Source organism: Miniopterus natalensis, chromosome X (assembly GCF_054644295.1).
Source record: "Miniopterus natalensis isolate mMinNat1 chromosome X, mMinNat1.hap1, whole genome shotgun sequence".
In the NCBI taxonomy this organism is placed as follows: domain Eukaryota; kingdom Metazoa; phylum Chordata; class Mammalia; order Chiroptera; family Miniopteridae; genus Miniopterus; species Miniopterus natalensis.
The window spans coordinates 60,386,705-60,406,443 of record NC_142103.1 but is presented as its reverse complement, the minus strand read 5'-3'; the positions used below and the strand labels follow the sequence as shown (position 1 = coordinate 60,406,443).

The following is a 19,739-nucleotide window of genomic DNA, read 5'->3' as shown; positions in this document are numbered from 1 at the left end:
TGTTACTTCATCTCTTTATTTTCTGATTTTATTTATTTGGGTCCTCTTTTTTCTTGATGAGTCTGGCTAAAGGTTCATCAACCTTGCTTATCTTTTCAAACAACCAGCTCTTGGTTCCACTGACTTTTTGTACTGTTATTTTAGTCTCGATGTCATTAATTTCTGCTCTGATCATAATTATTTCCTTTCTTCTACTTACTCTGGGCTTTCCTTGTTCTCCACTTTCTAAGTTTTTAAGTTGTAGGGTTACGGAGTCTATTAGAAGTCTTTCTTGTGTTTTGAGGTAGACTTGTAGTGAGTGCTATGAACTTCCCTCTCAGAACAGTTTTCTTTGTTTCCCATACATTTGGGGTTGTTGTGTGTTCATTTTCATTTGTTTCCAAAAACTTTTTTATTTCTTTCTTAATTTTTTTGGTAACCCATTCATTGTTTAAAGACATACTTTTTAGTCTTCATGTGTTTGAATGCTTTAGTGTTTTTATTGTGGTCGATTTCTAATATCATGCCATTGCAGTCCGAGAAGATGCTTGATATGGTTTCAATCTTCTTGAACTTGTAGAAACTTGTTTTGTGTCCTAACATGTGGTCTATCTTTGAGAATGTCCCATGTGCACTTGAGAAGAATGTATATTTTGCAACTTTGGGGTGGAATGTTCTGCAAATTTCAAATCCATCTAACTTAGTGTGTTATTTAGGGTCACTGTCTCCTTGTTGATTTTATGCCTGGAAGACCTATCCGGTGAAGTCAGTGGGTTGTTAAAGTCCCCTAGCATGACTGTGTTGCTGTTGACCTCTCCCTTAAAGTTCTCTAGATTTTTTTTTATACATTTAGGTATTCCTTTATTGGGTTCATATATGTTTATAGCAGTCCTTTAACTACAGATCCAGGAAATTTAAGAGGTGCAGTCAGGCAATGAATTCCTGGCATATTGTAAAAGGCCCTCATTGAGCCTAACCTTCACAGCATTCCTGGAATTAAATGAGAAATGGGGAGCCAACACTCAATACATGATTGAAGAGCTGTGGGGACAAAAGGGCAAAACATAATTAAAGAAAAAAAAATGATTCAGTCCTTTGGCAAAGAGCCAGCAAGATGGGTGAGAAAAACATCTCAAAAGATGGATCTTCAGTATTTTAGAGCTTTGTAATTGGGTAAATAAAAGAGATTAAGAAACAACTAGGGCTGAAGAGAAGTACAGCTGACCTTTATAATGGTATCTGAATGAAACGGAGGTAAATGTCTTTGAGATTAACAATTGCAGCAGTCCACAAACTCTTCAGGCAGAAAAAACATTTAGTAGAGTGTGGATTAGCCAGTAAGCCATCTACCAGGCTGCAAGGAAACTACTCATATTTATCTTTCAGTGTCCTTAGAAGCTATTCTCTTGAACTAAGATATTTCCCAAGTGAAATTGCCACAAGCAGAATCATGAAAACAACAAAAGATAACTAAAATCAACACATATAATCAGTGTTTTCTCCTATTAATAAAAAACTTCTATGTCCATTATATCATTTGGAGTATCTACAACAACCTTGGAGGTGGACATTATTTTCCTAATTTTACAAAGAATAAAAAAAACACTCAGAGAAATAAGGGATAAATCTAAAGTCAACAAGTAAATTAGTGACAAAACCATAATTAGAGCCTAACAGTCTCTAATTTCTCTACCTCCAAGCCCTGCCTTCAATGATTCATAGCAAATAAACATATGAAACGATGTTACACATTATACATCATCAGGAAAATGCAAACTACAATAACAATGATATCTCACTATACACTTATTAAAAAGGGTAAAATTCAAAACACTTGATAGCATCAAATGCTGGCAAGGCTGTGGAGCTACAAGAACCTTCATTCATTGATGGTGGAAATACAAAAGTTACAGTAACTTTCAAACTTTGGCAGTTTCTTACAAATCTAGACTTACTCTTATCCTACAATCCAGCAACTTCACTCTTTGTAATTTATCCAAAAAACATGAAAATTTATATCTCAAACATCTGCATGTATGTATATAGCAGTTTATTCATAATTGCCAAAATTGGAAGAAACCAAGATGTCCTTCAATAAGTGAAAGGATAAACAAATTATGGTACATCCATATAATGGAACATGTACCAATGATAAAAGGAAATGAGTTGTCATGCCATGAAAAGATAAAAAGACATGAAGGATCTTTAAATGAATATTGTTAAGTGAAAGAAGCGAATCTGAAAATGCTACATACTATATGACTCCAATGATATGAAATTCTAGAAAAGGCAAAACACAGAATGAAAGATTAGTGTTTCCTAGGGGTTTGTAAATAAGGGGAGGCGAAAGGAATGAATAGGTTGAGAACATGGGCTTTTTAGGTCTGTGAAAACATTCTGTATGATGATATTTTATTTGGAAATTTATGTCATTACACATTTGTTAAAACCCATAGAATGTTCAACACAAAGAATAAACCTAATGTAAACTACAGACTTTAGTTAATACTGTGTCAATATCAGCTCATGAATTGGAACAACTGTACCACACTTGTAGATATAAGTATAGGGGAAACTGTGTTTTAAAAAGGGGTAAAGGGAGAAAGGAAGTATATGAAAACTCTCTATAATTTCCACTCAATTTTCCTGTAAAGCTAAAATTGCTGTAACTATTAAATTATTTTTTTAAATTACACTTTAAATGTAATAACAAAGTTTTCATAAAAGATTTAAAATAAATAATCATATATAAATAAAGCCGTATTATTTCTGGAAGCAGAGACATAAATAAATTGGTAATTTACTTAAGAACACTAAACACCACAACTTTGGTGAACATATTCAACAATCCAGAGTAATGTCCTCTGAAATCCCTTCTCACTGAAATGACTATGAATAAGATTTCCCTATCTGAGATGCTAAACACTCAGGGTGGGAGCTTGAGATAGAATAACCAGATCTATTTTCTAACTGTCTTTACAATACCAGGCAGCCATGAGACAGCAATCAAAACAACAGAGCATCCACCTAACCAAAGAAGGTAGGAAAAATCCCCAATATCAGCAATGATCTAGGCTCCAGGCACAGTGGCAGTGACCTACCATCATCATTCTTTCATTTTCAACTTCATTGAGTAATTCAGCAAATTCCTTGAAGGATTCAGCTGGAAGGATAAAATAAAAATAAATCACATTAATCATGGTACTTGATAGGAAAGTGGACATAAATCTGTGCAGCAGGACGTAGGAACCTGTTCCCCAAGCCCCATATGGCCACCCAAAGAAGGTGTCAAACAGTAGGAGAAAGTGTTCAGTGCCTGTAGAATGTTTGTTTCATCTTCTCCTTTTATTTTTTTGCCAATCCCCCTACCCCAGAGACTTTTTCCCTCCAGTTTTATTGATACAATTGACATGCAACACTGTATAAGTATATGGCATAATAACTTGATATACATATATTGTGAAATAATTATCATAATATGTTGTTAGCATCCATCACACCATATACTTACAAAAATGAGTTTTTCCTTGTTGTGAGAACTTTTAGGAAGTACTTTCTTCATAACTTTCAACTATACTATACAGCAGTCTTAACTACAGTTATCATATACATAACATCAACAGTACTTAATTATAACTGAATGTTTATACCTTTAGACCACCCTCACCCAATTTCCCCACCGCACTCCCCCCTCTGGCAATCAAAAACCTGACTTCTTTTTCCATGCGTTTGATTTGTTTAGATTCCACATATGAGTGAGATCATATAGTATTTGTCTTTGTCTGATTTATTTCACTTAGCATAACCCCTACAAGGTCCATCTATGTTGTCACAATAGACAGGATTTCCTTCATTTCTATGGCTGAATGGTATTATGTCACATATATATGTGTATGTGGTGTGTGTCACACTTATATCACACACACACAATAATATTTTACTTATCCATTCATTTGTCAATATGCACTGAGGTTGTTTCTATGTCTTGACTATTACAGATAATGCTGCCATGAATATAAAGGTGCAGATATCTCTTCAGCATTATAATTTCATTTCCTTTAGATATACAGCCAAAAGTGGAATTGCTAGATCATAAGTTAGTTCTATTTTTTAATTTTTTCAAGAACCTCCATACTGTTTTTTATAGCAGCTACATCAATTTACATTCCTACCACCAGTACCCAAGTGATCCCTTTCTTCCACATCCTCACCAGCAATTACAGCTTGTCTTTTTTTACCATAGCAATTCTAACAGGCAAGAGGTAATATCTCATCATGGTCTTTACTTGCATTTCTCTAATGATTAGCGATGCTGAGCACCTTTACATTGTACCTGTTGGCTCCTTTAAAATCTCTTTAGGAAAATACCTATTCAGGTCCTTTGTCCACTTTTAAATAAGATTATTTGGTTTTTTTGCTATTGAGTTGTATCAGTTCTTTATATTTTCTGGATATTAACCCCTTATCAGATAGATGATTTGCAAATATTTTCTCCCATATCATTGGTTGCCTTTTCATTTTGTTGATTATTTCTTTTGCTGCACAGAGATTTTTAGTTTGAGGTAGTCCTACTTGTGTATTTTTTTTTATTTCGTTGCTTCTGCTTAAGGTGTCCTATTCAAATAAATGATTCCCAATACGCATCCCAAGAAACTTTTCCCCTGTTTTCTGGGAGTTTTGTGGTTTCAGGTCTTACATTTAAAGTCTTTAATCCATTTCCAGTTAATTTTTGTGAGTTGTGTAAGATTAGAGTATGGTTTCACTTTTTTACATGAGAATATCCAATTTTCCCAATACTATTTATTGCAAATATTGTCATTTCTCCATTTAGTATTCTTGGCTCCCTTGTCAAATACTAGTTGACTGTATATGCACAAGTTTATTTCTGGGCTCTCAATTCTGTTCTATTGGTCTACATGTCTACTATTAAACCTAAATCCATCTCCCTGAATTGGAGCTTTCTTTCTCCTCCGGTTCCTGAAAAGCTTTTGTAGGATTGTAGATGAAAAAGAATGTGGTATGTTACAAAGAAAATTAGATGAGTAATAAATGAAAAAGTTCTAGTCTAGGAGACAAAATAGAGAAATAAAAGGAGCATGAACTGTAGAGACAGATAAACTTGTATATCCAGCCTCAGTCTACCATACTCTTGATGTGTAATTAAAAATTAAGTGACTTGACCCCTTTGAGATTCAGTTGCCAACCTTGTCAAATAGGCATGATGAAATACCTGAGTAGTGTTTTAAGGACTAAATTAGAAGGTAAATGTAGAATGCCAACACACAGTAGATAATAAACATTACACTTTTTCCCCCATCTCAATGATCTACTCTCCTAGTGCCAGTTCTGCCACTTACTGACAAGATGATTGAGGAAGTCACTTCTCCCTGAATTTCAGTTTCTTAATATACTAAATAAACAAATAAAAAAAGCTAAATTAAACTAGAAAGTCTTCAGCACTCCTTTCTATTCTAATAACTACTACTTTAAAGTTCCCAAGGAAACAAGATGGTGGCATAAGTAACAGTTGTACCCACCTCCTCCCACAACAACATCAAAATTACAACTAAAAAACAGAAAAACATCACTAAGAACCTCCTGAAATTTAGCTGAATAGAAGCCCTACAACCAGAGAACTGAAAAACCATCAAGACCAGAAGGAGGGGCAGAGACATGGGTGAATCAGGGCTGGATCGTGGAGATGCAGCTATGGACCTACAATAGGTGCCGCATGTTAAACTCGGGGGGGATGTCTCAACGGTGGAGGTTTCTCAAAAAAGTGAGGGGTCCCAGCCCCAAATCAGGCCTCCAGCCCAGGGCTCCAGGGCTGGGAAAAGATGTCCCCACAACTTCAGGCTGTGAAAACCAGCAAGTAGTCCCTGAGGATAGTAGAGGGTGTGGAAGCCCCAGGCATTCCTCTTAAAAGGCCTGCACAAAAACTCAGAAACGCTCCCTCTGAGCACCATCCTGGGGGAGAAGCTTGAAAGGAAACTGGGACATTTGGGGAGGAACTAAACTGCTTAAAAGAGGGATGAGAGGTGGAGGGGTGGCTTTCTTCTAGGCAGAAGATCTGGCAGAGGACATTGCTCCTTTGGTGAGTCCTCCCCACACATAGCTGGGAGGCAGGCGCCATATTTGAATCTCCATCACCTGACTCATACATTTGACCCCACCCTGTTGATTCCATGAGATCCCACCCCTCCCTACCTGAAAACTCCTTCAGGCCATTTAAAGTGGCTCTTCTGTGCAAGTGGCCTCTCGGGCCTCATACTTAGGACTTTCCTAAAATCTCTCAAACAAGCAGCAGTGTGCCCCATACATCTTGATAAGTGGCCCCAGGCCTGGCACTAGTGTCAGCCTGCATTGGTTCATAGCTTGGCCTCTCCAGGACACCTCCAAGCCCAGTACAAGTAGCAGACAACTATGGTTTGCTGTGGAGCTCATGTTGGGTGACCCTGGGCAAGGTACTGGGAGAGGCTGACTTTGCACCTCCCGGGAGGCTCCAGAGACCATGCACCTGATGGTCAGACTTGACCATACTGGATTACAAATCTACCACATCCATGAGTGACACACTCAAGGGGCAAACTCAGTGAACACCAAAGCTCCACTGAAGTAAATCTTCCATCGTGGTGTCTCCAGCACAGCAGCTCTTTGGCTATAGTTGCAGCTGGTCAACACAGCTGATTGGACTGGGGATCAATTCCTTCCAATGACATCACCAGCAACCAAGGCTCAACTACAACAGGACAGTGCACACAACCCACACAGGGAAGCACCTAGAAGGCCCAGCTCAGCTGACTGGGGAGGCTGAGCCACTAGATCATACAGGACACCTACTACACAAAATCACTCTACAAATTCCAGGAGACAGAGCAACTCTACCTAATACATATAAACAAGCAAATGGAAGCAGCCAAAGTGTGGAAGCAAAGAAAAATGTCACAAAGGAAAGAATAAAAGGAATCTCTAAAACAGGAACTAAATGAAATATATCCAAGCAAGCTAACAGATATAGAGTTCAGAATTTTGTTTACAAGAATGTTTAAGCATACTATTATAAAAATAAATGAGAAAATCAATGACATAATAAAGTACCAATTTGAAATGAAGGCTACATGAACTGAAACGAAGAATAATTTACAGGGAGTCAATAGTAGAGTAGAGGATGCTATGAAACAAATCAGCAATTTGGAACATGAGGAAACAAAAAACACCCAACCAGAAGAGCAGAAAGAAAAAAAGAATCCAGAAATATGAAGATAGCATAAGGAGCCTCTAGGACAACTTCAAGCGGCCCAACATTTGTATTATTGAGATGCCAGAAGGAGAAGAAAGAGAGCAAGAAATTAAAAACCTATTTTAAAAAATAATTACAGAAAACTCTCCTAACTGGGGAAAGAAACAGACTTACAAGTCCAGGAAGCACACAGGGTCCCAAACAAGAGGAATCCAAAGAGGCCCAAAGCAAGACACATAATTAAAATGCCAAAGGTTATATGCTAAGAGAAAAAATTAAAAGCAGCAAGAGAAAAGAAGTTAGTTACCTTCAAGGGAGCACCCATACAACTGTCAGCTGATTTCTCAACAGAAACTTTGCAGGCCAGAAGGGAATGGCAAAAAATATTCAAAGTGATGAAAAACATGGAACTACAACGAAGATTGCTCTACCCAGCAAAGCTATCATTAGAACTGAAGGTCAGATAAAGAGCTTCACAGATAAGAAAAATCTAAAGGAATTCATCACCACCAGACCAGCACTACAGGAAAAGTTGAAGGGTCTTCTTTAAGAAGAAGCTAATGAACAAAAGACTCTGACAAACTAAATAGATCCAGAGACATTGACGCAGGCAACAGATGATCATATTTCAGAGGAATGAAGGGGGTGAAGAGTGGGAAGAGATTAACCAAGGAAATTATATCCGTATATGCATAACCCATGGACACAGTAAAAAATGCGGTGAAGACCTGGGGAGGCGGTGGGAGGGAGGTGGTCAATTGGATGGAAAAAGGGACAACTGTAATACTTTCAACAATAAAGATAAATTTGAAAAATAAGATAGCAAGCCCAGGCATTGGCAGACTATAAAAAAATAATAATAATAAATAAACAATAAATAAAAATTTAAAAATAAATTTCCCAACTTCTCACCAGAAACAGGAAGTATAATCTCAAATAGTATCTGAATTACAGTAAACATAGTGAAAGCACAGATAAACAAATACATCTATGTTAATATTTTTAGATAAAAAATAAATTTCCCTTCCTAAGAGAACTCCAGCATTATCTACTACCAAGGAAACTATGTTCAGGGTCAATACAGGACACCACAAAATGACATTTTTTCTCCTGAGGATTAAGTTGCTGCACATATCCAGCAAAATCACCTTTGTAAACACTGAAAATTAAAAGCTCAATCTCAGTACAGAAAAGAAAAACACCCTAATCACAAAGAGTAAATAGGAAAAAAATGAAAATGTTCACTGACCCGCTGTTCCCAAATACTTTACACTAAAGGAGTCAGAGAGATTTTTTTTTGGTTATTCTGGCATTTTTCCAGGCAACATCAGTTTTCTTATCTTCTTTGAAAATATATCTATTCAATTATTTTGCCCATTTTGTAATTGGGTTATTTCTGTTTATTGTTGAGTTGTGAAAGTACTTACATACTCTGAACAAATGTGCTTTTCATGTAGATGATTTGAAAAATTTCCTTGCATACTATGGGCTGTCATTTCACTGTCATTTGAAGAAAAAAGGGTTAAAATTTTATTGAAATCCAATTTATCTACCTTTTATTTGTCTATTGTACTTTTGTTGTCATATCTAAGAAACCACTGTTTAGATAAGGATATTAAGAGTTATACCTGTGTCCGGGTGGTATGGCTTAGTGGACTGAGCATCATCCCATGCACCAAGAGGTCCCTGGTTCAGTTCCCTGTGAGGGCACATGCCCAGGTTGCGGACTCAATCCCCAGTCGGGGGTGTGCAGGCGGAAACCGATTGATGTGACATCAATGTTTCTATTTCTCTGTTCCTCTCCCTTCCTCTTAATAAAAATCTATAAAAAACATTTTTTTAAAAAAAGAGATATACCTTTAGTTTTTTCTTCTAAGAGATTTATATTATTAGCACCTACCTTATTTCCTTAATCCATTATGAGTTAATTTTTTGTATATGCTGTGTGGGAGAGGACTAACTTCATTCTTTCATATGTCTGTATCCAGTTATTCCAGTATTATTTTTATTAAATTTCTTGGGGTGACACTGTTTAATAAAATTGTATCATTTTCAAGTGTATAATTCTATAATACATCGTCTGTACATTGCATTATGTGTTTACCACCCAAAGTCAAATCTCCTTCCATCACCACATATTTGACCCCTTTCTACTCTCATAACCCCCTTCCCTCTCAAAACTACCACTGTTGTCTGTGTCCATAAGGTTTTGTTTGTTTGTCTTGTTTGTTCATTTGTTGCTTTCAGTTTTATATCCCACATATGAGTGAAACCTATGGTTCTTGACTTTTTCTGACTGACTTCTTTCACTTGTGGTATTCTCAAGATCCATCCATGTTGGAACCAATGGCAGTATTTCTTCTTTGCTTATGGCTGAGGCGTACTTCAATGTATATAAGTACCAAAGAAGACATTGGCTCCCAGAATCATTTATTGAAAAGAGTATTCTTTCCCCATTGCATTGCCTTGTTATACTTGTCAAAAACCAGTTGACCATAAAGTAAGGGATTATTTTTGGTCTTTTAATTCTATTCTATTGATCTCTATGTTTGTCTTATGACAGTACCATACAGTCATAACAATATCCTTGCAATGAGTTTTGAAATGGGAAAGTGTGAGTCATCCAACATTGTTTTTTTTTAAGATTGCTTGGCTTTTCTAGCTAGATCCCTTGAATTTCTAAATGAATTTTAGCATCATCTTGACAACTAAAGGCAACTAAGATTTTTATAGTTATCACACTGAATGTGTACAGGGATCATTGCCAACTTAACAATATTAAGTCTTCTGACATGTGAACATGGGTTACCAATTGTTTTAGTATAAGGGCAATGGGGGCCTCATGAAATTAGTTGGGAAGTGTTCCCTCCTCTGATTTTTTGGAAGACTTTGTGATGGGATAGTGTTAACTCTTTAAATTATTTCATAGAATTCACTACTAAAGTCATCCATACCTGGTCAATTTTCTGGGTATATTTAAAATTACAAATCTATTCATATTTCCTATTTCATGAGTTTTAGTAGTTTGTATATTTCTAGGAATGTGTTGATTTCATCAGGGTTATCTAATTTGTTGGCATGGAATTATTTATTCCATTTCCTTACTATCAGTTTTATTTCTGTAAGGTCAGTAGTAATGACCTCTGTTTAACTCCTGACTTTAGTAATTTGATTATGCTCCTGGTTGGTCTAGCAAAGGGTTTGTCAATTATGTTTAAATTTACAACAAACAAATGTTTGGCTTTGTTGATTATTTATATTGTCTTTCAATTCTCTATTTCATTAATTTCCTCTCTATCTTTATTTTCTTCATCCTGCTTGTGTTGGATTTGAATTGCTCTTATTTTTCTGGTTTCTTAAAGTGGAAGGGTTATATTATTGATTTGAGATGTTTATTCTTTCTTAATATAAGGTTTCAGGGCAGAAATTTCCCACCAATCACTATTTTAGCTGCATTTCATAAGGTATGGTGTGCTGTGGTCTTATCTTCATTCATGGCAAAGTATTTTCTCATTCCTCAGTGATGCCTCTTTAAATCTATTGGTTATTTAGGAATATACTCTTTAATCTCTACATATTTATATATTTTCCAAATTTCTGTTATTGATTTCTAATTTCATTCTACTGTTTACAACAAAAATAATTTGGATGATTTCAATTCTTTTCAATTTATTGAGGCTTGTTTCCTTGCTTAACATATTATCTCTTCTGGAGAATATTCCATGTCCACATGAAAAGAATATACTGTACTATTCTTGGATGAAGTGTTTTAAAAAGGTCTGTTAGATTGGTTGATTTATTGTGTTGTTCAAGCCTTCTGTGCCTTTGTTGATCTTCTGTTCAGTTGTTCTTTCAATTAATAAAAATAGGGTATTGAAGTGTCCAGCTATTATTGTTGAATTGTCTAATTCTGCTTCATGTATTTTGAAGTTCTATTTTTAAATGAATATATATTTGTAATTGTTATGTCCACTTGAATTACTGACCCATCATAATAAAATATCCTTCATGTCTTTACTAACTATTTCTTAGTTAAATTCTAGTTTTATCCACTCCAGTTTTAGTTCATACTATTTACATGGTATATCTTATTCTGTCCTAATGAGAATTCTAGTTATTCATTTTCACTTGAAGGACTTCCTTTGAGATTCTTCAGGGCAGATTCATTAGTGGTTAATTCTTTAAGTTTTTTGGTTACCAAGAAAAGTCTTAATTTATCAGTTTTTAATAGTTTTGTTAGATATAGAATATTGGTTGATAGACTATTTCATTATAATTATTTTAAGTATAGTTGGGTTTACCATATTATATTGGTTATCTTCGTTCAGGGGTACAATACAGTGATTCAACATTTTTATACCTTACAGTGTGATCACTCCACTAATTCTAGTAATCATCTGTGAAGGGGAATATAGTCAATAACACTGTGATACGTTTACACAGATGCTTATCACACAAAAAATAATAGACTCTTTTTTCAGTACTTTGAATATGTCACCCCACTGCTTTGTGCCCTTTATGGTTTCTAAAGAGAAGTAATCCGTTATTATTTTTTAAAAATTCTTGAGTATGATGTCATTCTTCTCTTATTTTTTCAAGATTTTCCCCTTGTTGCTATCTTTTGACAGTTTGACTATTATGTGTTTAAGCATTTATCTCCTGGAGTTTCTCTTGCTTTCAGTGTGTTGAATTTGTGGGATGGGCAGACTAAAGCACTGCATAAAATTGGTCTAGTTTTTGTCCATTGATTCTTCAATTATTATTTCTACCCTTTCTCTCCTCTTCATCTAGGATTCCCATTATGCATATAAATTTTATACTTGATGATATCCATGATCTCTGAAGTTTTCTTCATTTTTTAAAATTATTTTTTCTTTATTTTTCTTAGCTTGAATAAGGTCAACTCATCTGTGCTTAAGTTACTCTGATTCTATATTCTCCCAGTATAAATCTGATGTTAAACCCCTACACTGAATTTTTAACTTCAGTTATTGTACTTTGAAACTGCACAATTGTTAAGTGGTTGTTTTAAATTAATTAAATAAATTGAAATTTTTATTTTCTAAAAAGTACATAAATATTTAAACTAGCCAATTGAAATTCTCTTTTTATTTATTTATTTTTAATACATATATATTTTTAACTATATCTTTATTGATTTCAGAGAGAGGGAACGAGAGACATAGAGAGATAAAAACATCAATGATGAGAGAGTCATTGATCGGCTGCCTCCTGCATGCCCCTGACTGGGGGTGGAGCCCACAACCCAGGCATGTGCCCTGACCGGGACTCAAACCCCGATCGCCTGGATCCTAGGTCAATGCTCAACTTCTGAGCCATGTACGGCCGGGCAAAATTCTATTTTTAGAAGGTACAATGGCTTGCATTCCAAAAGGACAATTTCTATTTATTTTTGTTTTTGTTTCCCTTGTACATGGGCCATTTTTTTATTTCTTTAAAGATCTCTTAATTCTTTTTGTTAAAAAGTGAACATTTTACCATGTTTGTTGAGATATCTTGAGAGAGATCAAAGATGGTGCTGGACTGAGTGGAAGCTACACTGACACTCTCCCAGGACTAACCTGGATTTACAACTAAAACATAGAAAAACAACCCTGAAAACCAACTGAAGACTAGCTGTAGAGCACCCTCATAACCAAGGAGGAAAAGTGGAGACTGCATAGAGATTGGTAGGAAGTGCACACACGAGAGGGCTGGCTAGACTCTCACAGGCAGCAGCTAAAGCTCCAGAGGGATATCTCAGCTGTGGGGACTCCCACTGAAAACTCTGGGGTCTAAATCACAGGCTGAGCTTCCTAGCCAAGAGCAACAGAACTGAGAAAGGTGCCCACATAACACCTGGCTTTGAAAAGCAACACGGTTTATGTCTGCCAGGGAGAGGCGGCTAAAACTCCAGGCACACTATTAAAGAGCTAACACACAAAGTTTGCTGTGCAGCCACCCACATTGGGATCTGGTGGAGGGGGACCTGAGTGGACTGGAGTTGTGTGGGGAAAGTTTGGGGTTCTGGGCTCTGGAGAGTTAGATCAGGGGATGCACATCAGAGTTCCAGTGCTGAATTATTTCCCCAGACTGTGGAGGACCTCATTCTCCAGGTGGGCAATTTTCTGCTTTTGCCTGAGGGGAAAAGCAATTCCCTCACCCTGCTGAAAAGCCTCTTACCTTGCCCAGAGGAGATTCTAGAGCCTGAGGCTTGTTAAGAAACTGATAATAAACAGCCACCCCACCCTGTGAAGCTTCTACAGCCTGAGGCTTATTAATAAAATAAGATTAATCAGCCAGCAGGCAGAGGCAGACTTCAGAGTGCTTTGAGCCTTTGCTGATCTGTTTCAAGACCCCGGCCTTGGAAACACAGACTTTGGTGTGCATCTTGGTCCTGTACAAATGTACCTAGCCTGAGCAGAGGAGACCTCAAGCCTAGGGTTATTGATAGCTCCAAACAGGGTACTCAGGGCCAGTCAAAACAGCTTATTATATTGGACTATACAAGAGACCCTCCAAAAACAATAAGAGTCCTGGAAGATGTACCTAATAAATAGAAACAAACCCAAAAAGGTAACCAAAATGGGGAGACCAGAAAAAAAAGAAAGAAAGAACAAAAGAAGTCTCCAGAAAAAGAGCTAAATAAAAAGGAGATAGGAAATCTCTCTGATACAGAGTTCAGAATACTGGTTGGAAGGATGCTCAACAGCATGAAAAAAGATATGGAAAGTATGAAAAAAATTCAGGATGACATAGAAGAAATAAAGAATACATTGGAAGGAATAAACAGCAGATTAGGTGAAGCTGAGGATCGGATCAGTGAATTAGAAAACATGGTAGAAAAAATCACTCAGAGACCCAAAAAGAAAAACTAATTAAAAAAAACACACAGAAGGATGGTCTAAGGGAGCTGTGGGACAAAAGGGAATGTAACCATATTCCCATTATAGGGGTAACAGAGGAGGACAAAAGTGAGCAAGGGTTAGAGAAACTGCTGAAATATGGCCAGAAACGTTCCCTTACCTGGTGAAGGAGAAAGTCACACAAGTTCAGGAGGCACAGAGAGTCCCAAGCATAAAGAATCCAAAGAGGCCCATGCCCATACAAATCATGATTAAAATGCAAAGAACCCAAGACAAAGAGAATCTTAAAGGAAACTACAAAAAAGCAATCCGTTACCTACAAAGAAGCTTTAGTAAGACTGTCAGCAGACTTCTCATCAGAAAGTGTATAGGCCAGAAAGGAATGGCATGAAGTATTCAAGGTAATACAAAACAAAAATCTGAAACCAAGACTACTCTTTCCAGCAAGATTATCGTTCAAGATAGATGGTGAAATGAAGAGCTTTCCAGACAAAAAAAAAAAAAAAAAAGGCTAAAGGATTTTATAACTACAAAACCACCTTTAGAGGAAGTGGTAAAGGGACTGCTATAATTAGAAGTAGAAATATAATGAGAAACATAGGCATAAACAAATGAAATGGCAGTAAAGAAGTATCTTTCAATAATAACCTTAAATGTAAATGGATTAAATGCCCCAATAAAAAGATATAAGATGGTTGAATGGATGAGAAAATATGAACCAATAGTCCAGTGCAGTTAGACCTCAAAAGCCTTTCTCTCCCACTCACAACAACAAAAAATTTTGAACAAAATGCAAAAGGCAACTATTTCACAACACTGAAAAATAAGAAAAGCAGGCATATTTGGGAGGAGAGTCAAACCTTCAGAAGAAACCCTTTCAGTGTACCACTGACCACATAAAAGGTGGGGGCACAGAGAGGGATGATGGCAGCACTGTGAGAAGCAGCAGAGCATCCCAGCTCCCAGCCAGAGACTAGATTTATTCCTAAAATACTAGGTAACCAGCTTGGAAAAATCAGAGAAACATACCTGAGTGGACATAGTTCAAGTGGGGAGCACTGAAGAAACATCATAGAGTCTGGTAAGAGAGGGGGGCAAAGAAAGGGGGAGTTCCCCTTGAACCCTGTGCTAGGCTCTGAGCCCCGATACTTGGAGGCTGCAAAGGTCGCTCCCCTTGGGGGTGCGGATCAGCATCCAAAGGCCGGGATCTCACATGCAGGGAAAAGGTGAGGGAAGGAGTGCCGTGTATGGAGGGTAGAGGAACCCAGGTGAGTGGTGAGTCTGTGAGGAGGGGACAGTGTCTTCCTAGCAAAACAAAGCTTCTAATGGCAGATGGCATCTTCCTAGCGAAACAAAGCTTCTAATGGTAGACTAGTCCAGCGTCTAATGTGCAGGGTGCTGAACATAGGAAAGGCTGTCCCAAAGCCTGTGGCACCCTAGTAAAGGACCAGAGGACTGCACTGAAGAGGCGCACAGAGGGAACCTCTTCCTCCTTATAAGGCATTGGTTTGAGGTCCAGAAAGCATTAGATCTGTGTGGCATGGGGAAGGGGAGGAAAGCCCTCCTTCCTTGCATTCCCAGTGCGAAGAGTCTAGGATGTGTGACCAGCCCTGAGGTGCACCTTGATGGCGTGGGGAGGAGCCCCAGCTTTACTGAGATCAGTAGTGTGAGAATCTGCATGGAGTTGGCTTTGGCTCCCCTCCTGCAAAGTGCCTTGGCATGCAGGCAGAGAAACTGCAGGGCGGACTCTCTGCTTGTGTATTACTTTGTGCGTTTTTGAGTTTTTTATCACTAAACTGGCTCCCACCCCCCAGCATGCACTGGGTAGGCAGACCAGCTGAAGCTGGGATTTGGGTCTGCAGAGTAGACTCTTTTTGAGGGCCGCACCTGGTGCGACAAGCCAACCAGAAATAGGAAGGGAGGAGCTGAGCACGCCAGCCTTTCTTGCAGCCTGGGAGCACCACCACCAGCAGGAAAGGGGTTGATCCAGTTCCCTGAGGCCCCAGACACAATGCAGGGCACAGTGCTGAGGGGGAAAGGAGAACAGCTCACAGGAAGACATTACAAGAATAAGACTCTCAGGGACTGTTTGGGAGCTAAAGGAAAATTTGATCACCCCTTCTGGGGACTGGGCAAGCAAAGGTCTCACTGAAACGCTTTTAATCTAACCCACTGAGCCCAGGCTGCTGAAATGGCCCATATAGAAAAGTAAACAGGCTAAAATCAATCTGAAAATGCAGCAGGCCAGTGCATGTGGAACTAGAATCAGAGGATAGGGTAGAGACTGAGGAGCTGGCCATAGAGCAGAAGCTAACTCCCTCACAGTGAGAGCCTGACAGCGAAACCTCTAAGTAAGGGGAGTGATAGCCTGAGCTACAGTAGGCATGCTGAACCCTAAAGTCCCTACAGAAGACTCTGGAGCAACACCAGGCAACTACAAAGTTGCAAAATAGCTGACAAGAGGCGGTAGTCCACAGAGAGCCTCAGAACAACAATCGACCCAAAGACACCAGAACCAAACCTAGACAGCTCCTCGCATTGGCTGATACACAAGTATCTCCTAGGAGAACAGAAATGAGCATACAAAACAGAGAGCCACAGATAACATAAGCTGCCCAGAAGAAACTCACCTGACTTTTTTTCTGTTCTTTTGTTTTGTTTTGATTTTGCTTGTGTGTTTGTTGGTTGGTTGTTTTTTTCTCTTTTTCCCTTAGGAAAAAAAGAAAGGGAAAAGTTCTTTTTTCTTCTTTTTATATTTTATAATAATTTTTCTTTTCTTTTTAATTTTAATAAATTTCTTTTCCTTTTTTTATAAAAGAATTTTGTTTTGCTAAGCTTGTTTTTTGTTTTGTTTCTCTGTTTTATTTATTTCCTTTGCTTTGTTTTATACTGCCTTCTACTATCAAGATTTTCTTGATGTTCCCTACTTAATGATTGTAACTTTATCAGTATAATCAACAAGTTTACTGCTTTCCTTTATAGTCTATGCCAAATCCTTTATTTGACTACCTCCTTGTCCGGGCTTTATCTCTCTCTCTCCTCTCGATCCACTGACATAAGTTTTTTTCTTTCTTTCTTTTTTCCCTTTATTCTTCTTTTCTTTCTTTCTTTTGTTATCCTCCCTTTTGTATTCCTGTCTTTTCGTACAATTGTTAGTTTCTATTATGCTCAATATTGTATTTTTATTTTATCGTTTTTAACTATTATCCTATCCCTATTCTCTCCCTTAATTTTTTGTTAATCCTTCTTTCAAAATATTTTCTCTGCCTCTATTATCTACCAGTAGCTTCTATATTCTTACATTTTAATTTATTGTTATTTTCTAAATTTTCACTATTAAAAACAATATACATAAGCTTTTTTGTCTGTAAAATTTGTTTTCTCCCTTCACTATCCCAGTTCTATTTTCACTTGGGGTTGTCTTCATTGTGACTGTCAAGATACTTTGTAAGGTATTACCTGTTTCCTAAAAGTTTAGTTCGGTAATATCCTGCCTTGCCAGCATCGGTACAAAAGATTGCATGAGAAGGTTGGGGCTAGGACACACAGTTAGCCAACATGAGAGGAGAGTCATCCCAAGGACTGGTCAACAACAATCTAGACCCAAATGCAACAGGAGAGCCAAAAAACCCACAAAAGGGACACCCATAAAAGGGACACATCTAGAGCAAACAGCTCAGAAGTATAAGGAAAACACACCTCTGGGCTCCACTGGTCCCACAAGACAAAATCCCGCACCACAAGACTGGGAGACAGCAAATATATCTAATATAGGAATATAAACACTAAAACCAACCAAAATAGGGAGACAAAGAACCAATCCCCAACTTAAAGTAAAAGGAAGATCACCAGAAAAAGACTTTGATGAGATGGAGGTAAGCAAGTTGTCAGAAAGATCGTTCAGAGTATTGGTTATAAAAATTTTCAAGGAACATAATGAGAGAAAAAAGACACTAGCTGATAAGATTGAAGACCTTAGTTAAAACATGAAAAAGGAGATACATAAGATAAACAAAAATCAGAGAGAAATAAGGAGTGCTGTATCTCATATCAAGAATACACTGGAAGGAATTAAAAGCAAGCTGAATGAAGCACAGGATAGAATAAGTGACTTAGAAGACAAGGTAAAAAAACAATCAAAGCAGCAAAAAGAAAAAACATTGAAAAAGCATGAGGACATTTTAAGGAAACTTTGGGACAACATAAAGTGAAACAACAATCGTATCATAGAAGACAGGGGAGAAGGAAAAAGTGCAAGGGATAGAGAACATGGTGGAGAAAATAATGATAGAAAACTTCCCTACAATGACAAGGAATAAAGCCACACAAGTTCAGGAAGCACAGAGGGTTCCAAACATGAGAGACCCAAAGAGACCTACTCCAAGACACATCATAATTAAAATGGCAAATGTCAAGGACAAAGAGAAAATATTAAGGGCTGCAAGAGAGAGACAAGCAGTAACCTACAATAAAACATCTATAAGGCTCACAGCTGATTTTTCAATAGAAACTCTTCAGACCAGAAGGGAGTGGCATGAAGTTCTCCAAGTAATGAAAAACAAGAAAAATGCAACCAAGATTGCTTTATAAAGCAAGGCTATCATTTAAAATTGGAGGTGAAATAAAGAGCTTCCCAGACAAAAAAAAGGCTAGAGGAGTTCAGTGCCACAAAACCAGCATTGCAAGAAATGCTAAAGAAAACAAAGAATAGTGAGAGAAAACTATATCAGCATAAAGTGGGAAAATGGCATTAAGTACGTTTATATCAACAGTAAACATAAGTGTAAAAAAAATAAGTGGTCCAATCAAGTAGCTGAATGGATAAGAACACAGGACCCAAATATATGCTCTCTACAAGAGAGTCACCTGAGAGCAAAAGATTCACACAGACAAAAAGTATAAGGATGGAATAAAATATTCCATGCAAATAGAAAGGGAAAGATACTTGGAGTAGCAAAACTTATTTTTAACAAAATAAACTTCAAAATAAAAACCATAACAAGAGACAAAAAAGGTGACTACATAATACTAAAGGGATGCATCCAACAGGCAGAAATAACCCTTACAAACATTTATGCACCCAATATAAGAACACCTAAATATAAAAAAAAAATTTATTGGGGGACTTTAAGGGGGAGTTTGACAGTAACACAATCATACTGGGGCATTTTAACACACCTCTGTCAGCATTGGAAAGATCATCAAGACAAAAAATCAACAGGGAAATATATACTTTAAATAACACTATAGACATAAAGGATTTAATTGACAGTTACAGAACATTTTATCTCAAAGCAGCAGAATACACATTCTTCTCAAGTGCACATGGAACATTCTCAAGAATAGATCACATGTTAGGACACAGGGCAAGCCTTTACAAATAAAAGAAGACTGAAATCTTATCAAGCATCTTCTCAAATCACAAAGCCATGAAGCTAGATATCAACCACTACAAAAAATCTCAAAAATATTCAAACACATGGAGGCTAAATAGCATGTTATTAAACAATAAATGAGAGACCATTGAGATAAAGAAAGAAATCAAAAACTTCATTAAAAACCAACAAAAATGAACAGACAACAACCCAAAATCGATAGGGCACAGCAAAAGCTGCCCTGAAAGTAAAATTCATAGCATTACAGGCCCATCTCAA

General features: G+C 37.2%; 1 protein-coding gene across 2 annotated transcripts in view; it reads right to left on the bottom strand.

The window, feature by feature from the left end:
* Positions 1-19,739, bottom strand: part of OPHN1 (oligophrenin 1) — a 507,400-nt gene that overhangs the window by 315,828 nt on the left and 171,833 nt on the right. For both annotated transcript variants that reach the window (XM_016203882.2, XM_016203883.2), the window contains one exon: positions 3,081-3,142. In XM_016203882.2, the coding sequence (XP_016059368.1) occupies positions 3,081-3,142 (62 nt within the window). The remainder of the gene's footprint in view (positions 1-3,080; positions 3,143-19,739) is intronic.